This window comes from Mandrillus leucophaeus, unplaced genomic scaffold (assembly GCF_000951045.1).
Source record: "Mandrillus leucophaeus isolate KB7577 unplaced genomic scaffold, Mleu.le_1.0 Scaffold584, whole genome shotgun sequence".
Lineage (NCBI taxonomy): Eukaryota > Metazoa > Chordata > Mammalia > Primates > Cercopithecidae > Mandrillus > Mandrillus leucophaeus.
In genome coordinates this window covers 279,756-296,541 of record NW_012106297.1, presented here as the reverse complement: position 1 = coordinate 296,541, position 16,786 = coordinate 279,756, and the positions used below count along the sequence as shown (strand labels likewise).

Genomic DNA, 16,786 nt, shown 5'->3' with positions numbered 1-16,786 from the left:
AAATTTATTTCTATGTAGCATTAAATTTACTGACACCTTCAGGGTGACCAAAAAGAGAAACTTACTATCACACAATAAATTATCAGAATGCCCACATGTAAATCCATAATTTACTTGACTCAAGTCTGTAATAGTTTTAGGTGCCAAAATAAATGTCTTAAAATTTTGAGTCATTCCGGACTTGAGATCAGATGTAGTTCACTGCACCCAAACAATCACAGGTGCTGTACACATACTTTGATCAGTAAGAGAGCCCACAGAAAGGAAATGTAATATGGCTGACATTTACCTACACATGTGTCATGGCTTGCCTCAGAGCCTTCAGGGCAAGTTTTCCTAATAGTCCTTCTAGTCCTGGAGAGAGATGTTCTGCTGTTTATATACTCTGAGTAGGAGCTGTAGAGATGTGAGTACTGTCTGTAATGCTGTTGAGGTTGATAGTTGTTTCTCACAGGGGAGAACCGTGCAAGGTTATAGCTACTGTACTGAGTGCCGTAATTTGGCAGCCTCTCCAATCCAGCGCAAGATTTCCCGTCCCCTAATAAATGTTGTCCTGGCGGACAGATACACTTGAAGCTGCCGGGGGTGTTGGAGCACTGATGTGCACAAGGTTTAGGCACTTGTTCACATTCATTAATGTCTGCTCGTGTGCCATAACATAAAAAAGAGAAAAAAAAAAGACACATACATACACACACAAAACACAGGAATATAGAATGAATCTGTGAAACAAACCGAAGATATTGTTACCCTCTAAAGCCAGGCATACAGTAATTTCTCCTCAACTGTTGTGAACTTTTGAGAAAGCTTTAATCATTCAGTTATGAACATAAAGACAGATTCTGTAAATTTCCCCCTAAATACTAATGCACACATTTTATTTGAACACTCACATTGGAGCAAGTGGCTCAGAAAACGAGACACATTAGTTCTGTGAATTCATACTCCTTTGACTTTCACTTATGGCCTTAAGATCTAGGGAACTCTGTTTTCAGCCTTGTCTCCTTGATCAGTTTAAGCTAATTTGGTATACATTTTCACATGTAATTCTACGAGTAACATTAAGATTTGAAATCTTAGAAATACTACACTAAGCTTTCTCAGTTCAGCTAGGCAGAGACATCCTAAATTGTTAAAATTTGTGTCTCTTCCTCTAGGGGAAAAAAGGTACAAGAGAGTGTGGGATCACAAATGAATACAATTTTCATCAAACTTCACTTATAAAAATGTCTCAAGATAATACCTCTTAATACAATCATACGTGTACATTTGGGAAATTTCTCTCTTGTTTTTTCTTTCTTTTGACAAATATTTCAGATGGAATTCTGACTTTTCTACTGGTTGACAATGTTGGAAGCTTTCTAATATGTCCATATATAATTTTAAAAAATGTAACTACTTTTATGTTTGTTTAAATGACTTGGTCTTTCTGCAAACATCTTTGCCCTCCTAATTCTCCACATAGCAGCCAGAGAGAACTTTTCCAAATGTAAACCATATCATATTGCTTGTCTGCCCAAGACCTTTCATGTCTTGCCATCACATTCTTTATTATGGGCTCTTTATCCTCCTTACCCTCTGCCTACCTTTGCTCCAATAGCCTGACCCCTTGGTTCTTCCTTAATTATGGTCAGTGCATTCTTTTATGAATGATGTTGCCCTGGCTTCTCCTCAGCCTGAAATACACTTGCTCAGAGCTTCCCATCGTGGCTGCTCTTTCCATTTTTTTTTTTTTTTTTTGAGATAGAGTTGCTCTGTTGCCTAGGCTGGAGTGCAGTGGCATGATCTCAGCTCACTGCAATCTCTGCCTCTTGGGTTCAAGGGATTCTCCTGTCTCAGCCTCCTGAGTACCTGGGACTACAGGTGTGTGCCACCAAACCCAGCTAATCTTTTCTTGTATTTTAAATAGAGACAGGGTTTCACTGTGTTCGCCAGGATGGTCTAGATCTCCTGACCTCATGATCAGCACGCCTCGGTCTCCCAAAGTGCTGGGATTAGAGGCGTGAGTCACCACACCTGGCCTGCTCCTTCCTTTTGTCCAGTCTCTCAGAGAGGCTGCCTGGATCACAGTGCTACCACCCCAGTCTGGGTCTCTCTTTCTCCTTACTATTTTTCCTTAAAGTGCTTATCACTATCTGAAATTGTATATTTTGTGATTCTTCTTTCTCTCTCTGAAAGGTAAACTCCAGAGGACAGAGACCTGATCTGCCCTGTTTAGCGATGTAGTCCCACAACCTAGAACATCATCCAACACAAAGTAGGTGCTCAATAAACATTTGTTGAATTAATGAAGGAATGAGCTTGATATCGTGTGCCAAATCAAGCCATGAACAGTAGAAACGAAAAAGATCATATGGGAAAATGTGGTCTTAAATACATGAAAACCAGAGTTCAAAGCTAATATAGATCTTAATTCTATCAGTAGAGGGAGAAATGAAATCACATCTCTAGTTTGCATTTAATTACAAGTTTTAGAGGTAGGAATGCTGGCAAAACTACAGACTTTAAATTTTTATTTTCTGAATTAGTAATTTTGAATTAATGAACAAGCCAAGCACATTTCTCCCAATAGATTAAAAACAAGGAAACAAGGACATAGAATCAGTTCTTACCAAGATATAAACTCACCAAACATGTAAAATTTTAAAAAGTTATCTGCTTTCTATTGCTAGGTCAACACATGGAATCTGTACTTGTAACTCTTCCTATAAATTGGAAAAGGGAATGAAAGCCAAATTCTTTAATTCATTACCACAGTGGCATGAAAGAAAACAATATAGGAAGGTAGAATAAAATAGTAAATTTTGCTTTAAAAACTTTTAGTAGGTAAAAATTAATATTTTAACTCTTTTCTTTCTTTCTTTCTTTTTTTTTTTTTTTGAGACAGAGTTTTGCTCTTGTTGCCCAGACTGGAGTGCAGTGGTGCAATCTTGGCTCACTGCAACCTCCGCCTCCTGGGGTCAAGCAACTCTTGTGCCTCAGTCTCCCAGGTAGCTGGGACTATAGGTGCACTGCTGCCGTGCCCAGCTAATTTTTGTACTTTTAGTAGAGATGGGGTTTCACCATGTTGGCCAGGCTGGTCTCGAACTCCTGACCTCAGGTGGTCCACCCATCTTGGCCTCCCAAAGTGCTGGGATTACAGGTGTGAACCACCACGCCCAGCCATTCTAACTCTTGTTTTAAGGCAATGGTTCTGCATCCTTCCTTGTTTTATTCCCTAGCACAATGTCTGAGATCCAACTGGTGGCCAAATTGGTGAACAAATACATGTATTTCATTCTGAAAAGTCACTGTTATGGCTAATCAAGATTTTAAACTATATATAAATGATAATATCTAAATAGAAGACTAAAATGATGCTCTGTATTGCTGTTATTAAAAAACATTTCTTTTAAAAGAGTTTCTAGTAATGGTATTAGTTTGAATATTTGCTACATACAAAATACTATGCTAGGGATTGCATAAAGACAGAGCTATGTCTTTTTGGGAGAATTTGCTATAAATAATCGTTAAGTAGACAACAAGGCAACCAATTTGAAAAACAGCATGTAACCCAGAAGCTAGTATTGAAAAGCCCACACAATTATTTTAGTGCAATTGAATATTCTAAGGAAGACTACAGTTTGATAGATCAGTTTCTTGATTATAAATGCATTAATTTTTACCAAAAGTATGTGGCTATCTTCTTACAGATATTTTCTATTTGCCTTCATATTCAAATATGACTTAAGATGAAAACAAATAGGCAAGTGGAGAGAAATGAATGAGATATTTAAGCATTAAATATGCAATAAAGTAATAATTATCCATTTGTTTAAATTGTGTGTCCCTATTTTAAAACCTCACACCTAAACTTTCATACTACATACAAGTATACTCAAATAAAATGTATCTATGCAAACATTTATGTCATGTGCATAGAGATATAATCAATGAGATAATCTTGGTAATTAAGTTGTGATGGCAATTATATCAGAACCTCACTTTGGTATGTATGGTGTACAGCAAGCACACAGTAAGTGATTATTATCACTTGAAATGTCAGTGTAAATTGAGCTCAATATGAAGTCTCCAAAGAAGTATCCAAATTGTGTTGAATGATGTAAATCAATTTACATACCTTATTATTGTAACAAGAGACCATTTGAGGATAGAGAAAGTGCCCCTAAGCGAGTTGGTAAGGCTAGGTAACTGTATCAGTAGCTTTATTGCTCAACAAGTTCCTATTAACTTACCCATGCAGGGTCTTCCAACTCCTTGAGACCGATAACCTCTTGGGCATACACAGCGATAGCTGCCTCTTGTATTCTCACATATCTGGTTATATCTGCACTGATGGGTCCCATCTTTACATTCATCAATATCTACAGACATGGAGGCAATAAGAAGTAACATTTCCTCTTTCAAACCCAAAGTCATTGTATCTGAAATCAGCATTCTGTAGGATTGCCAAAGGTTGCATTTCTCACCAAGTGGTTGAGATCATACCAATTTACAACTTGGAATCAGAAAACCTGGGTTCAAGTCCCAGCTCTGCCACTTATTAACTGGCTGCTTTTCCTCCTCCTGCTCCCTATTATGCAGAGAGTTTTATTCTCAGATTTCTTTTTTCTCCTTCTCTATATCCCTTCCTCCTTTTGTCATCTTGTTTGTACAAGTGATTAGAGTTTAGACAGACTGAGAACAGTAGTGCTATATTGCTTCTGATCCACAGTCCCATGTTTCTAGCTGCTAGCTGGACATCCCCATCTCTTTGTTTTACCACTACTTCAAACCCAGCACACCCTCAGTGCCTTAACCTTATTCCCCTATTTGTGATAACAGCATGCCTGTGTTTCAAGTCCATCAAGCTTTAAATGATAAATGATGTTCTGTATTCCTGCTATTGAAAAGCATTTCTTTTAAAAGAGTTTCTAGTAATAATAGTTTGAACATTTGCTATATACAAAGATTGGGTAGTTCTGTTTCCTCAATCAAAACCATGTATCTCTACATTTACATTTCCACTTAGCTAGATTTTTGCTGTAGCTTCTTAAAAAGTTTCTGCTCTTTCAACTCATCTCATGCCTAGTTAATCTTATACATATCTCATGCCTAGTTAATCTTATACATAATTAGGGTCAGTATTCTGAAAAATGTTTATAGTTGCATGTAACTGTACATGATGCTCTGAGATGGCTGCTACTCTTTTTTTTTTTTTTTTTTGAGATGGGGTATCGCTCTATCACCCAGGCTGGAGTGCAGTGGCATGATCTTAGCTTACTGCAACCTCTGCCTGCTGGGTTCAAGTGATCCTCCCGCCTCAGCCCCCAGAGTAGCTGGGACTACAGGCATGCGCCACCTTGCCCAGCTAATTTTTGTATTTTTAGTAGAGATGGGGTTCCACCATGTTGGCCAGGCTGGCATCAAACTCCTGATAGAGTTGGCTGCTATTAAATGATAAGGAAAGTATTGACCTATATCTATAGTGTGAGAGCTGAAACAAGTCTTTGAAATCTAATACTTCAACTCCCATCACCAGTTGTTGTTTTTTTAAATTATACTAATGAACTCAACAACTATCAACAGATGGCCAATATTCCTTCATCTATATCTATCCCCCACAACCCTATCATATTGTTTTGAAACAAATCCAAGACACTATAATTTTATTAATATTTTAGAATTGATTTTTTTAAAGAAAAACTGCTATTTTTACAACGAGAAACTTAAACTCAAATTTCTGTGTAATCATAAGACTTGTCCAAAGGTTAGACAGCTGTCAAGAAGGAACAATGAATTTTAACACTTTATCCCTAAGTTCAGCTCTTTCTCCCTTATAGAAGGCTTTCTTGCTTTCCTTTTCCTATCATCTCCATCTAGTAACATCCCAACCTATATTTAAATGTGATCATTTCCATGACCTCCTTCATAGTGACTCCTACTGGATACAGTTACTTTCATGGGTATTCTTGTAGAATTTTATTTGTTCCTCTTTATGGTGTTTCATTCACCTTGTATTATAGGTTTTTGCTTTTTTGGGGGGAGAGGGTATAGTGGAGGGACTAGAGTAGGCCAATTTAACCCATACATTATTTCTTTCTCCTGTGTTCTTTAGCAGGAATGAGAACGGGAATGGTATCTCTCTTTTATTTTTGTAAATCCTACAGTTGCTAGCTCTGCTAACCAGGCTGGTACAGAATAGACATACACAGAAAAAATGTAGGGAGAAATATAATGTACCTTTGTGTCTGGTCATTGATGTAGAATAGATAGACAAAGCATAAATTTGGGGCAAATTATTTATTTTATTTGTCTGGTCATGGATTTGATATTTAAAGAACATACAGCTTCAAAATAATTATATTTTGAATTTTAATAAATCTCTACAGACATAATTTTTCTTTCCTCCATGAAATTCTTAACATATATGCTAAATTTCATATTAGAAATTATGTGAGATAATATTAATGCTTGTGGATATTAAACCATGTAAACCAAATGTTTAATTGATGGGAGATCAAAATGGTCATAAGTTTTCATAGTGAGCTTCCATTTCCGGGTATAGCCATGACCCTGGGACCTGGAGCTCAATTATCCGAGAAGTTGGGAGTACTTATGGAAAAAGAAAGATTTCCTTGGTAGCTTAAATTTACTCTAATCACTAGTTTTAAAATGAATGCCTTACTTGACTTGTTGATGGCAAACTGATCTCAGTCATGGAAACAGCCAGACACTCACCAATACAGGTTCCATTTTCTGCCTTGGTCATTCCATTTGGACAAAGATCAATGCACTTATAGCCACCACGGGTGTTCTTACAGTGCTGATCTGGTCTGCATACATTCTGCCTACACTCGTTCACATCTTGATGAAAGAACAAAGGTAGTGTAGATTAAGAAAATTATTTATTCAACTTTTCCAGGGAAATCATACTTTTGGAGTTTAGGGATATTATTTACATATATTCATTGCATAATCACTGTGTAAGGGTAAAGTGCTTAAATTCAACAATGTATGTAACACACTTTAAAATAGAATAAAAATCAAAAACAAAAACAAAATACTGTTTTACAGAGCAGGTAGCCATACCATTTTCTCTTCTTAGAAAAATAAAATTTATATACACTGTTAATTTCATTTGTATACATATATATGTACATATATTTATATGTATAGGTATACTTTTGCAAAAAAATTAGAGGAAATGTCATGAAGAATGGGTATGTAATTAGAAAAAGAAACTCATAAAACATAGCATTTTTTGTCATTTTGGTTTTGCATGGATTGCATACATGCTGCATGCTTGATGTCCTAAATGGGAACCGGTACCAAGACACACTTTATGCATTTAGATCAGACATCATTAAGAAGTTGTAGAGGTGTCATTCCTTTAAATTCAAAGCCCTTTTCTTACCCATGCATTTTCTGCCTTTGAGCTGATACCCAGGTTCACATCCACAGTGGAAACTTCCTATGGCATTGAAACAGCGCTGGTGACAGGGGCTGGATTCTTGGCATTCATTAATATCTGTTAAATAAAACAATACTTTCACTATATGCTATTAGGAAACCTGAGTTAATGTACCCCAAATGTTTAACATTTTAATGATCTTGATCATTACCATGTTTAAGATCTCTAAAACCTATCCAATGTATTCACACTCATGTGATCTGCCAAATACTTGACAGAATTAATTGCTGGAGAGGATCTCTCTCTTCAATACTCTTAAAAGTAGACAACTGCTAATGATACAGAACTGTCAATGAAACACTCTTCTACTTTAAGTATTTTGCCATATGGCTCTCACTCCTGTTTCTAGGAAGTTCCAGTCCTGGAATGTTACTGACAGACTGGGATGCTGAATACAGAGGAAAAAACTCCAACACTACTAAGGTCTTTTGCAATTGTCCTTTCTTCCCCTTTCTTGCTCCTTAACTTGGTGCAGGTCTTTATCACCCTGTGCCTGACTGCATTAACATCAGCATTTCTCTACATTTGCAGTCACTGCTACGTTGTATTTCCCAAACACCATCTGGGTCATAGTGTAACAAAAACTCTGCAGGCACGAACTCCTCAAACTCTTGGGGAATTGCCTGTGGTCTGTACCTTCTTTCCTTTCCTTTCCTCCAGTCCCAGAGGAAGAAAGCCCTCTTCTCTCACTGAAGAAAAGTCCCTCTATTTGAGCTTTTGAGCTCTGCAGCCCATCTTGCTCTTCCTCACCAAGATGAGGACTGTGGTCCATCAATCATTCCCTCCTCCTGTGCATTTTTAAAGTCCTTCCAGTCCATCACTGATGGGCATTTGGGTTGGTTCTATGTCTTTACTATTGTGAATAGTGCTTCAATAAACATACGTGTGCACGTGTCTTTATAGTAGAATGATTTATAATCCTTTGAGTATATATCCAGTAATGGGATTGGTGGATCAAACGGTATTTCTGGTTCTAGTTCCTTGAGGAATCGCCACACTGTCTTCCACAATCATCGAACTAATTTACACTCCCACCAACAGTGTAAAAGCATTCCTATTTCTCTACCTCCTCTCCAGCATCTGTTGTTTCCTGACTTTTTAATGATTGCCATTTGACCTTACGTAAGATGGTATGTCATTGTGGTTTTGATTTGCATTTCTCTAATGACCAGTGATGATAAGCTTTTACTCATATGGTTGCTGGCTGCATAAATGTCTTCTTTTGTGAAGTGTCTGTTCATATCCCTTGTGTACTTTCTGATGGGATTGTTTTTTTTTTTCTTGTAAATTTAAGTTTCTTGTAGGTTCTGGATATTAGCCCTTTGTCAGATTGACAGATTGCAAACATTTTCTCACTCTGATAGTTTCTTTTGCTGTGCAGAAGCTCTTCAGTTTAATTAGATCCCATTTATCAATTTTGACTTTTGTTGCCATTGCTTTCGGTGTTTTAGTCATGAAGTCTTTGCCCATGCCTATGTCCTGAATGCTATTGCCTAGGTTTTCTTCTAGGGTTTTTATGGTTTTAGGTCTTATGTTTAAGTCGTTAACCCATCTTGAGTTAATTTTTGTATAAGGTGTAAGGAAGGGGTCCAGTTTCAATTTTCTGCATATAGCTAGCCAGTTTTCTCACCATTTATTACATAGGGAATCCTTTCCCTATTGCTTGTGTCAGGTTTGTCAAAGATCAGATGGTTGTAGATATGTGGTGGTATTTCTGAGGCCTCTTTTCTGTTCCATTGGTCTATATATCTGTTTTGGTACCAGTACCATGCTGTTTTTGTTACTGTAGCTTTGTAGTATAGTTTGAAGTCAGGTAGCATGATGCCTCCAGTTTTTTTCTTTTTGCTTTGGTTCCACATAAAATTTAAAGTAGTTTTTTTCTAGTTCTGTGAAGAAAATCAGTGGTAGCTTGATGGGGATAGCACTGAATCTATAAATTACTTTGGGCAGTATGGCCATTTTCACGATATTGATTCTTCCTATCCATGAGCATGGAACGTTTGTGTCCTCTCTTACTTCTTTGAGCAGTGGTTTGCAGTTCTCCTTGAGAGGTCCTTCACATAAAATGTGGCACATATATACCATGGAATACTATGCAGTCATAAAAAGGGTAAGTTCATGTCCTTTGCAGGGACATGGATTAAGCTGGAAACCATAATTCTCAGCAAACTAACACAGGAACAGAAAACCACACACTGTGTGTTCTCACTCCTAAGTGGGAGTTGAACAATGAGAATGCATGGACACAGGGAGGGAAGCATCACACACCAGGGCCTGTCGAGGGGTTGGGAGGGGGTTAGGGGAGGGACAGCCTTAGGAGAAATACCTAATGTAGGTGATGGGTTGATGGGTGCAGCAAACCACCATGGCATGTGCATACCTATGTAACAAACCTGCACGTTCTGCACATATATCTCAGAACTTAAGTATAAGAAGGAAGTACTTTTTAAAAAATTATACTTTTTCTTTCCAATAAACCTGTAGATATAATCAAAATTTTCCTCTCATAACCAAATCCCTGTCTCAGGTCCATACTCATCTCAAGCTCCTGCCACTTCTCTCTTGCTATATTCCAAACCCTTCAAAAGAAAAATCACCATAGTTGAGCTCTTCACTTCCTCGCCTTACATTCCGGATTGCCAATGTCTCTTATTTTGTACTTGTTTTCTATTTGACATCTTTTAATTTAACCACTCAAAATCTACAATGTGTTAACTTACATAAACACTGATGTGATCATATACTTTTTTGTTTTGTTTTTGAGACAGAGTCTCTCTCTGTCACCCAGGCTGGAGTGCAATGGCACAATCTTGGCTCACTGCAACCTCTACCTCCCGGGTTCAAGTGATTCTCCTGCCTCAGCCTCCCAAGTAGCTGGGATTACATTTGTGAACCACTGCACCCGGTTGTGATCACAAACTTTTAAAATATTTTTCTTAGTGCAGTTTTTTTTTCTTCTTCCTCTTTTGGTTGGGCTCCCTTCTCCCTTTTTACCCTTCTTATCCACCAAAGGCAAACAACATTAACAATCTAGTATGAATAATTTATTTCTACTGCAGCCACATAAATATCTCCACCGAAATATATAGATCCATTTCCTTTTTTTCTTTGGTTGTTTTTCCAGTTACATACTCTTTTCTGCAAAATTATACATACCTTCCTACATCTGGATTTTTCTCATGGATGCACAGTGGTTCATGGTGTATGTACCATGCTTCATTTATTCTGTTGATAAACATTCAGTTTTGGATCCACTGTCTTTTCCTTTATGAAAAATCCTGATAACAGCTTTATTTATATTTGCCAAAACTTGGAGGCGACTAAGATGTCCTTCACTAGGTAAAATGTTTTGTTACTAGATATTTATTACTGAGCAGTGAAAAGAAATGAACTATCAAGCCATGAAAAGGGGTAGAGGAACCTTAAATGTTACTAAGTGAAAGAAGGCAATCTGAAAAGGCTGCACAATTGTATGATTCCAACTATATGACACTCTGGAAAAGGCAAAACCACAAAGACAGTAACAAGATCGGTGTTTGTCAGAGGCTGGAGGAAACAGAAATGATTCAGTGAAGCACAGAGAATTTTGAGGACAGTGAAACTATTCTGTACGACACTATCATGGCAGATACATGTTGTTATAAATTTTTGCAAACCTATAGAATGTGCAACACCAAGAGAAGCTTAATATAAGCTAGACTCTGAGTGATAATGATGTGTCAGTGTAGGTTTCTTGACTGTAACAAATGTACTGCCCTGGTAACATTTGATAGTGTGGGATGTTGATAGTGAGGAAGGCTGTGTGTGTGGAGGGAAGGGGTTACATGGGAATCTATGTACTTTCTGCTCAATTTTGCTGTGAACCTAAAACTGTTCTTAAAAATAGCCTACTAAAAATATCCTTCAACAAACATTCTGGCAGTCTTATGCAATGGAATTTTATGACATAGATTTTATTGAACTGTGTGGTATGATCTCAATCAAATGGTAACAGGCAAATGGTCATTCAAAACCACTGTGCCATACATATTTAAGATAGCTGTGGAATGTATCTGAATCAGAGCTCATGAAGAAGCTCAACTTATAAAACATATAAAATGAAGTTCAGGTTTCAGTTCTCCAGAGAGACAGCAGTCCCACTTGCTGGATATCTCCTCACTCTCTGCCTTTTATGTGGTCCCTTCCTCTTGGAGTTTCTGAGACAGTTAACTTTCGAGGAGTCAAAAGGGGAGTCTAATTCTTACTGTCATGAACATAAAGAAAAGGCCTCCATTTTTATACCTTGACAACTCAGCCCATCAGAGGTTCTTCGAAAACCAGTTCCACAATGGACCACACAGCGATAGGATCCAATTGTATTGTCACAGTCCTGACCAGCGTGGCAGGTGTGCCTACCCAAAGCACACTCATCAATATCTGCAACAGAGGGAATCATTCAACTGAGGTGAACTGAAGAACACCAGCCCAAGAACCTGCTATGAAATAGGGATACGAAAAGCCATGAAGGACACTTGAAACTAGAAAAGAGCAAGAAGGACTGAAGTTTTTGGTTGAGTCACTTCAGGTGGGCTAAATAGCTGACAAACTCACAGCAGCACGGTGTGATTAGTATCTTCATAGACTGACTAATCAGACCACTTACAAATTAGGTGGCTTTTAAGAAGTTACTTCTCCTTTCTGAGATCTTGAGTGAGATGCTCCAGGCATTCCTGCCTTGAGAGTGCCCTACATGCAGGCAGTGCATGAGCAGTGTTCTTATTTTTTCAGCCCAACCTTCTGTTTGTTGCCAAACAAACAAACCTTCTGTTTGTTGCCAAAGTGTGGGCAGAAGTAGTAGGAAAGAAGAGAATGGGTCTATCACACTTTTTCTAGGTCAAAGATTGCTTAAATGTGTCTATTAGATTTGTGAATACCTTGACAAGTTCTTCCATCTGCAGCTATGGTGAGGCCTTTAGGGCAGGAGCAGTAGTAGGTCCCCATGGCATTGTGGCAGGTATGGGAACAGGGATTCCCTGCTGTACATTCATCCTCATCTGAAAGAAAAAACAAGAAGGCCCAGATCAGTATATAAAATCCCTACTTTCTGGGAGTTATTAAAGCCAGTAAAAATAATTGCTTATAGAGGCCAAGAAGTTGAATCAACTATAATAGAAAGTACTTTAAGTGCCACAAAATGAATTCACTAAATAAAAATAATTTGAGGCATCTGAGTTATCCTTGATAGTGAATAGATGGTTAGATTACATCGTAAAACAACAATGATAATAGCTAAAATATATTTATCTACTGTGCTCTAAATGCCTTTTACCTGCTTTAACTCTTTCATCGCAGAATTCCTAGGAGATAAGTATTTTTATTACTGTCCTCATTTTGCAGGACAAAACTGAGGAACAAAGAAGTTACATAAATTGCTTAAGGTCATATAAGTCATTACTTGCAGGGCTGTCATTTGAACCTCGGTAGTCAAAAGACCACCTCTTTATCATAAGACTATATTACATTGCCTACCAATGAAAGAAAAGCGCTGTGTATGTAAATGTAAGCTCCTCAAGCCATTTACTTAGCAGTTAACTTATCTGTATATCTCTTGTGCTGGTACTTTGGTGGGATAAAATTGGTTTACATTAGTGATAAGTCCACAATCCTGCCTGTCCTCTGATTAATTCTAGGGTTCGGTGGCTTAATGTTGGATTGTGGCTCTCAAACCCACAGCAATCAAGTCACCAGATGAAGTATAGTGTTTATTGTCTGTCTGCTCACTCCACATCTATAGTTAGTCACTATCTCTGACACAGTTGGCTGTGGCCAAATTCAGAGAACATGGGCTTTGCAATTAACTTAAATTCAAATGTAGCTCTGCCACTTGATGCTGAGTGGTTTTCGGTAGTTTGACTTTTCTACATCTCTATTCCTTAGCTGTCAAATGAGATGTTTACAGAACTGTTGTGATGATTAAATACCTACGGAAAGGGCAATAGATATCCATTAAATGCTATCCAACATTGACATTTTCATTAAAATAAAACCCTTTATTTATCTCTGTACTTACCAGCACAAAAAGGTCCAACTGAGTCTAAGGTAAACCCGGAGGGGCACTGATTACTGCGATCTCCTACCACAGAGAGGAAAGCAAAGTTAACTGGCTTATTAGAATAGTTGCCCCTGGTTTCTTTCCATTAGCATCTTCCCTGGGAATATATGCCAAAGATGAAACACATAATGCAAAAATGCAATAGGTGAAAATAAGCAGGCATGGAAAACTTTGCCTGTTTCTCAACCAAGAAGTAAATGAATCCCAGTCCAGAGATTGTTGACAAGCTGCCACTGGAAACGGGTTTCTTGTGTAAGTTGTTCACATCAATAAAAAAATTATTCTGTGATAACTAAAAAGGGTCCAAGATAAATGTATATGCCAGGTATAACCACGGGCAAAGTCCTATTCTTCCAGCCATTACTAACCCTGTTTTACTCTAGAAAGAGAAATGCTGTTTTCAAGCAACTTAAAATAATTTGTGCCAGTGAAAAATAGAAACTCTGTGAAGAAGCTCCCTCCTTTTGTGGATCTCCTCCATTAGCATCATTGAGCATTTGGGTCAAAATCTCCCATGTGTGAACAAGTGTTTTCCTTTTCATCTAGTCAAAGTAAGGGGAAACAGGCATATTGTGATAGAAAAGATTTAAGTTAGATGTCAGAAACAAAAAAGCGAACAAGAACAAGAACAGATTAGTTAAGAAACCTCTTTTCCTGAAAGCATCCTAGCCTTCCTGCTCATGCAGTGGGGTGGTACTAGGATAGATGGGACAGAAACATCTAGGGCATATTGCTTGCTAAGTGATCATTGCATGGTTACTGTGTGTGTATCACAATTTAGTTTCCACTTAGTAATTTGTTCATTCTTTAATCCAACCAGTTATGTTGTGTAGGACACAATTGCGGAAAAAACATGTCATGTAAACATATTAATTTATTACCTGATAGTAGTTTTAGGTTTTTGGTGATAAATAGGGGAGATATCTTCTATTAGGTGGAATTTGGGAAGTTTTTTGGGAGATACTTTTGTTGTCATAATAAGACTATTAAAATTCAGTGAGTGGGACAGGTCCCGTGGCAGGTTTTACAAGAATGCAATGTGTAGTCTTGAAAGATGATGATCTGTCCCTTGCCTTGCAAGACTTTCATGAAAGTAAGAAATCTATAATTATCTAAGCTTTGAATGTGTCTGCCGTATATTACGCATTTTTCACGATTTAAATATATAGTGAATTTTCTAGGAATGCAGTTTTCATAAAAATTGATGGCTGATTGGACTGTTTCATTCAGAACATTACTATGAGTTGCTTAATGTTCCCCAAATAATCATACTAGGATTCAGTATATGTTTGAGTATACAACTACTTCTTTCTGTCCAAAGATTTTCATATTAAAATATGTAATGTTATGAGTTATTCTCTTTTTGTTGATTTTCATATTATAGTTAAAGTGTGTTATTTTGAATTATGTTACAATTTTTATTTCAAGACAGTAAAAGGCAATAAAAAATATTTGTTTATAATAATGTATGATAACAGTAGAAACCTTGAAAAGTATAAAATTCTGGTAGTCTTGTCAAATTGAACGAACTACTGCTGAGATTTTGATGTTTTTCCTTCCAGTCAATTTTGTGAATACATACTTAGAAATTAAATTTAGGATATACAGACTGATAATTGCCAAGCTTGACTAATCATAAAAATCATTTGAAAATCTTATTAAAAATATAGGTTCCCTTGGTCCCATTTCTACTAGAATTGCCAAGAAAGAGACCTGGGAATCTGTGTTTTTAATGGGTGTAAAGATTTTCTCATAATCACCCAGGGGTGGGCAACCCAGGTTTGACTCATACAGTGCTTTTCAGTTATTATTGTCATGAACATTTCCCTTTGTTACTTGTTTACAGTGATGCTGTCAACACCTAGAACAATGTTTAGTACACAGTAGGCACTCAACAAATATTTGTTAAATGAATAAATGAGCTAAATATTTCCTATTTCAGTGATTTTAAGTTATTGTTATATAGCTGTGCCATAACTTATGTATTTGTTTCCTACTTTGAGGATATTTATTATTTTTCTATTATAAATAACACTGGATAAAACTTCCTAAGCATTCATCTTTGGCTATTTCTGTGATTTTCATAGGACAGACTCCCAAAATGAGATAACTGAAAAGATATGAATATTTGAAAGGCTATTGGAGACACACTGCCTTCCAGAAATGTTGAACCAATTTATCCCCCTGCCAGCAGTGTGTAAGGGTGTTCATTTCCCCATACCTTTGTAATACTAGGCAGTCATCACCCTTGTTATAGTCAGAAAATAACTTATTAATTTGCATTTCCTTGCTTACTAATGAGGGTAAACAGTTTCTTCACATTTGCCATTATTTACTCTTTTGTGAGTTTCCCTTATGCAGTTTTCTACTGAGGATATTTGCCTCTTTCTGATTTTGAAGTGCCTTTGTATGTATTAAGGTTAATCATGGTTGTCAATAACATGTGATGCAAATATTTTTTCTTGGTGCATATTTTACCTTCTCATTTCACTTTTTTTTTTTCCCATGAAGAAGTTTTAAAAAATGTATTTGTAGTTAAATTTATATATTCCTTTATAATTTCTGATACTCTCTGATTGGTTTGTAAAATATATACTTTATAATTAATTTTAAAAAGACATTAGATTTTAAAGATATAAAAATAGGAGATTGACTTTATTTGAGAGTTTTCCTGACCAGTACTTTCCAAAAGCAAGAGTGCAGACCAGATATATTAGAATCATTTAGGGTCTGTGTTAAAAATACAAACTCCCAGACCCGACCGTAGACTTGCTAAACCAAAAATCTTTGTGGCCAGAAATCTGAACTTTCATCAGGCTCTCCGGAAGATTCTAATTTCACTGCAACCATACTTAGCTCTAGTATAGACCTAACACGATTTGCTAGTTAAATTACCAGGAATGCAAGCTTGCCCCCTAATGGTTGCTCAAAAACAAATTGCAAGTACACAATTCTTAAAATTGACAAGGACCATGACACATGTATCATATGTAATTCATAGAATCACAGTGTCCAAGGATAGTAAGGGGCCTTTAAAGGTCATACAGTGTGTTTCTTTATATTGTGGAACCCAGATCCCTCAACAAACCCACTTAAAGACACCACAAAGACCTTTAAGCAGTTTTGGGCTTGGGAAATGTACACGATTAGGTAGAAAGTGTACATGACTTTTCAGAAATCAATTCATGTAGTTCCAGATGGTAGAAATTCACTTATTTGTGCCCAGTTATCTTTTTTTTTTT

The 16,786-nt window shown here is 36.9% G+C and overlaps 1 protein-coding gene across 1 annotated transcript in view; it reads right to left on the bottom strand.

Annotated features, from left to right (window-relative positions):
• The window catches only part of HMCN1 (hemicentin 1), a gene marked incomplete at its 5' end in the record, with an annotated part of 290,930 nt that overhangs the window by 11,681 nt on the left and 262,463 nt on the right, over positions 1 to 16,786 (bottom strand). The window contains 7 exons of the mRNA XM_011999163.1: positions 290 to 640; positions 4,236 to 4,364; positions 6,721 to 6,846; positions 7,397 to 7,510; positions 11,735 to 11,869; positions 12,367 to 12,486; positions 13,503 to 13,565. Coding sequence (XP_011854553.1) covers positions 290 to 640; positions 4,236 to 4,364; positions 6,721 to 6,846; positions 7,397 to 7,510; positions 11,735 to 11,869; positions 12,367 to 12,486; positions 13,503 to 13,565 — 1,038 coding nt within the window. The remainder of the gene's footprint in view (positions 1 to 289; positions 641 to 4,235; positions 4,365 to 6,720; positions 6,847 to 7,396; positions 7,511 to 11,734; positions 11,870 to 12,366; positions 12,487 to 13,502; positions 13,566 to 16,786) is intronic.